We start from the raw sequence: 5,548 nt of genomic DNA on the forward strand, positions 1-5,548 counted from the left end.
TTATTTATTAGAAAGAATATTATAAATTTTTTCTTCCTATATCTTGTGTGAAGACATTGTGATTTGCTTTCCTTCCATGTCAAAATAGATCATTGGATTTTCTTTTCTGATACGAATGGAAATTCATTTTTTTTTTAATAAATGTAATACATTTTATTTTTATATAAACGAGGGAACAAATATGATAATTAGGAAACCTTAAGGACCTATAAATATATAGAAAACAATTAAGGCGGGAGAAGGGAATCAAGTTGGTTAAAAACCCTCTCTAATCTCCCTCTAAACTCTGAAGCCTTATAAAACCCCATTTTCACAGACGCGAGTACTGAAGTACAAACACACACAAATCAAGAACAAACACACAAGAAACAATTCAAAGTTCAATTTTGCAGAAACAGGAAATTCTCATTGTCACAAATCTCATCATCCTTTGCATTTCTCTGTACGTTTCCTTTGCAATCATTACTCGAGCGTGGGTTGTTGTTGGTGTTAATTAATGGCGGATCTATACGGAACCAACAACGATCGCTCTTTTTCCTCTTCTTCTTCACTTGAATCCGAAGATATGTCGTCTTTCCTCCAAACTTTCCTCAACAATCCGTCAACTAAGGGAAAGTATGAACAGTTGCTCCCTTCGCCGCCGTCGATTCCTACTGATTTTCTAGATTCTGACAACCGGATTTCTGATCTCAGCTCTTTTTATTCAACGGAGGCGAATCAGGTAAACTTTCCTCCGACAATCGATGTGGCTGGATTTGATATAGGATGTCAGGTACGATTTTTGTTTTCACTTGTAATCGGTGGTGAATTGTGTCCTCTATGATCCCTGTGTTACTGAAATTAAAAGGATATACTTCAATTTTTAGCTTCATCTTCTTCTTCTTCTTCCGATTTGAGTTATAGTTCGAATGTTTCTGGATTTTCGATCTACTGAGTACCGAGTTTGTTTCCACTTGAAGAAGATTCGTTCTTTTTTTTTTGTACTTTATCTTCCATTCTTCTTTTCCTCGTTGATGTTTCTGTATATCTCATCAATACCTTACTGGGATCTAAAGGTACAAAAACAGTCCGAGGGGCGTCAAAATTCAAACCCTCCACGTTCCTCAAAGAGGACAAGAGCAGCAGAGATTCATAATCTGTCTGAGAAGGTCTGTCTTCCATTCTGAATATCGTTGAATTTTGAGCTTCTTCTCCTTTCAATGTATACTGATATACATATGAAAAAATCCTTTTTCAGAGAAGGAGGAGTAGAATTAACGAGAAACTGAAAGCTTTGCAGACCTTGGTTCCAAATTCTAACAAGGTATCAAAACTTCACAACCTCATCAAATTTCTAATGATCTATCACACACTGATGACAATAGAACATGGAAATAGAAACTTTTTCGTCATGTATATGCCTTAACTCTGGTTTATAATGATTTAAATTTTCTATCTTCTTTTGTACCATAGACTGATAAGGCATCAATGCTCGATGAAGCCATTGAATATCTGAAACAGCTTCAACTGAAAGTACAGGTATATATATTTCATTCTCTCTTGTAAACTAGAACTCATTGTGTGTTCTAAATTTATAGCATCTGATAACTCTAATACTGGAAAAATAACTGATTTGATTAAATCTTGCAGACGCTTACTATGAGAAACGGGTTCGGCTTGCCACCTATATATTCACAAGAACAAGAATTGCAAAGGGGAATGATATACAATGAGGGATTCAAATTACCAAATACAAGTGAAGTTGGAGTTACATTCACCCAAAATCAAGATTTCTCAATTCGAAGGGAATTTGATATTCCTAACCACATTGGGATGCCTACATTAACAAACATCATGAAACCAGAAATTGTTTTTGGTTCGGAACTCACAAATGAGAATCACTATGGGTTTACGAATATGAAGGTAAACTAAATGACTAATATGTGGAATTTAATCATTTAATGTGATTGTTAGGGTTTCCTAATTTGGGCTTATATTTATTGGATCATATTTGATATTTAAATAGTTTGTTTTAAGGGTTAATCACAAACAAAACCAAAATAGGAGGGGTGAATGTGAATCAACATGGTAACCATGTTTTGAACAAATATCACAAAATAACCACACATGTTTCAAATGGAATTTCCCAATGTATTTCTTTTATGAAATGCAAATTTTCAATTTTTTGCGATATTGCATCCTTTTTTATTCATTTGACGAAAAAGAAAACACATTTTTTATGAATTATGTAATTTTGCTAAAAAAAAAAGCGAAATTGATGTTTATCTTGTCATAAATGTCGAAGGTCACCCCTTATTCCACTTTTATAATCCGGTGGTGTGGGTCCCAATATACTATAAAATATAGAGTAAATTACACAAACGTTCCCTATGGTTTAGGGTAATTTGCGTATTTGGTCCCTAACTTAATTTTTTAACTCGGAAGATCCCTATTTTTGTTTTTGTTACGCGCTTAGTCCCCGTCCTACCTAAAAACACTATTTTGCCTTTGATTTTTAATTTATTTAAATAAACACACCCCAACCCCCTCATCTTACCTTATCTACCCCATCAATTTTCTCTATTTAAATAATAGTCTTTTAATGTAAGACAGGGACCAAGCGTGTTACAAAAACAAACAGTAGGGACCAAACGCGTAACAAAAACAAACAATAGGGACCTTTCGAGTTAAAAAAATAAGTTAGGGACCAAGCGCGCAAATTACCCCAAACCATAAGGACCATTCGCATAATTTACTCTAAAATATATTAGAACCTTCACCGGTTAGTAAACTAGGGTTCCATCAAACTCTAGTAAAAAGTTTGGTAATTATTAGTCCCACTTTTTAGCAAATATGATACAATAAATATAAACCCAAAATAAAATATTTTAAAAATATTATCTCCATGACACAATTTTTATTCTACCAGGAAATAGGTCACAATAGTGGAAAAATGCCTTCGCCTGGCGTGTCCTTGTGACCCTTAACACTCATTGCATCTAGATTGGAGGAGTATATAAATATATCAGAATGTTCCCTGGTTTTATGTAGTATAATAATTATTTAAAAACATTTAAGTTCCAAACAGAAAAATAGAGAAGAATTGTTTGGATGTGACCTCTTTTGGTCATTGAATCTTGATGTAGTGGTTTATATTTTAGCTTAATTGCCCGAAATGAAAACATACTTTTTATTTTAATGATTTGTAATTTAACTAACAATTATGTCGAGAATGAATAGCACAATAATTGATCCAAATAGGTTTTTGTTCGTTATTTTGAAATATTCGATCGATTAGGGCATGGTTGTTAAGATTTTGTTCTTGATCTTACGAGCTTAATATCCTACAAACGAAAAGTGATTACAATCACATTAGAATCAATTCTGAAACAAGATTTGGGATCTTAGATTCCCGATTTGGATTGCAATATGTTATCCCGATTTGATCCAACATTCTTAGTGTTTGACATATAGTCAAGCCTAAAAAATCTCATACATAGCCTAAAAAATCTCATCCAAGCCCAAATTTTTTTTCTTTTCATTCAACATAAAACCGAGCATTACAGATCACATGAAACTTCACAGAGCACACCACTTCATCCATTAATCTTGAATTAGACAAAATCTTGAATTAGACAAAGCATCACCACACATTGGTCAGTCCCATTGTGATATTGTGTTTTTAGTTGTACATGATTAGAGTGATTTTTTTTTTTTTTTTGCTTAAGATGTGTTTTTCCTAGTTGTTTTGGTTTGCATCTATAGCAATTATGGTTACTTCTTAGGAAATTAAAATTCAATCCATCATCAATATCTTAATCAACATCAAGTTATAATATGTACGAATTAACAATATATTGCGAACAAATTTTGAGACCACTTCATTTATATAGTATCTTCCGATTACGATCTTACAAAATGTAAAACAATCATCTGTAAAATCTTGATCTTGACAACGTTGGATCATGGAACGGATTCAGAAGATTTTAAAACCAAAATTACAAAAACAAGTATAACTCTAAAACAAAATGCAGAAAAAAAAAGTGAAGAGTTGACAATGTCAAAAAACTGAATATAATAAAATTTGACGGTTCAGAAAAAAAAAAAAAAAAGGTTTATTCGAGAAGGAAATAATAATATATCATATTTGGAGATTCTTTTGATAAATTAATATGTTATCGATAGAAACACGGTGACTAAAAATATGCAAAAATACACTTATGATAATGCTAACAAGTGTCGATATACTCGTGTAATAAATAATAGATGGAATTATTAGACAAGCACCAACCAAGATTGATTGGGTGGTCTTCATATATGTTTTTAAAATTAGGATATATTTGTTTGTGCCATGTGTTACATGGAAATTTATTTACATTCATGGTTTTTACTGGCATGAAATTATAGCATATTCTGGCATAACAAGATAATGAATTTGTTTCACCAAGCTTACGATGATGATGGGCTAAAATTATTCATATTAAAATTTGCAATATACACCTTCCGTGAAGCTAGAAATAACAAAAACAAATACAGAAAATTAATAATCAATATTGGATTCAGAAGTAAGGAAATTCATTTGACTTTCAATTTAAAAATTCTATCCACGAATGATAAACGATCTTATCGAACACAATATCCTTCCTCCGTTTGTGAGCCCCAAACACCACAAAAAAATTCATAAAATTCCATAGCACCCATAACATAGTGTATACAACCGCTTGCAATGATGATCTTTGCATAGCCAACATATTCACCAAGTCCACCTAAGAAAGTCATCCTTTAACTGTAGACATCATAAGAAACGTAATTCCCACCAACTTCCAATAGGAGACCATATAGTAGTCGCCACCACACATTGAACCATTACGTGGCCAATTATCTCCACGTGATTTAAAAAAAAACAAAAAACAAAAAACAAAACAAAAACAAAACAAAAACAAAAACAAATATTTGACACTAAATCAATCCAGCTATTCGATTTTTTTTGCCAATATGTTAACTTTTTTGGAATATTTTTCCATAATTAGGATTTGTATTATTACTCAATTTATCAGAGGATACAAAGTGTACATGAAGATTAATCTTATTGTACTACTATATGTGGGCTATAGAACATGTAACTAAAATAATAATAATGTACGCTAATATGCCCCTACAAATTTTTTTTTTTTTTTTTTTGGTGGGGGGGGGGGGGGGGTTGTTGATAGGACGAACACTTAAACTGGAACAAATGTTAGTAAATAGAGAAGATGAGAATCATTTGGTGAAGATATCAGCATACTACAGACTGTAAGGGACACTTAGAACCTGAATTTATCCAATGGTGACCTTATCATACACAAAGTGAATGTCGATCTCTATGTGTAATGTATGTTCGTGTTGAACGGGATTGGTCGATAGATAAAAGGCATTAACATAATCAAGATAGATAATGGTGGCCTTCGATAGAGGACAATGAAGCTCATGCAAAAGATTATGAAGACAACATCTCTGCCACAGCGTTGTCAATGCCTCTGTACTCTATTTCACTTGACAAGGAAACAATCGTTGTCATTTTGAGGACCAT

General features: G+C 32.6%; 1 protein-coding gene across 4 annotated transcripts; it reads left to right on the plus strand.

Moving 5' to 3' along the window:
• The first annotated feature begins 247 nt into the window (after positions 1 to 247).
• LOC145108511 (transcription factor ALC-like) lies at positions 248 to 3,178 on the plus strand. Of its 4 annotated transcripts, none has more exons than XM_079045553.1 (7): positions 248 to 615; positions 694 to 772; positions 1,056 to 1,148; positions 1,238 to 1,303; positions 1,453 to 1,518; positions 1,630 to 1,902; positions 2,909 to 3,178. In XM_079045553.1, the coding sequence occupies exons 1-7, from the start codon at positions 497 to 499 to the stop codon at positions 2,957 to 2,959; spliced, it is 747 nt and encodes a 248-aa protein (XP_078901679.1). In that variant the 5' UTR covers positions 248 to 496; the 3' UTR covers positions 2,960 to 3,178. The 4 variants fall into 4 exon arrangements, with proteins under 4 accessions (XP_078901679.1, XP_078901680.1, XP_078901677.1 ...); XM_079045554.1 differs by having other exon boundaries at positions 694 to 721; XM_079045551.1 differs by having other exon boundaries at positions 248 to 772.
• Positions 3,179 to 5,548: the final 2,370 nt, after the last annotated feature.

Source organism: Lactuca virosa, chromosome 4 (genome assembly GCF_052849685.1).
Source record: "Lactuca virosa cultivar CGN04683 chromosome 4, Lactuca_virosa_CGN04683_v6, whole genome shotgun sequence".
In the NCBI taxonomy this organism is placed as follows: domain Eukaryota; kingdom Viridiplantae; phylum Streptophyta; class Magnoliopsida; order Asterales; family Asteraceae; genus Lactuca; species Lactuca virosa.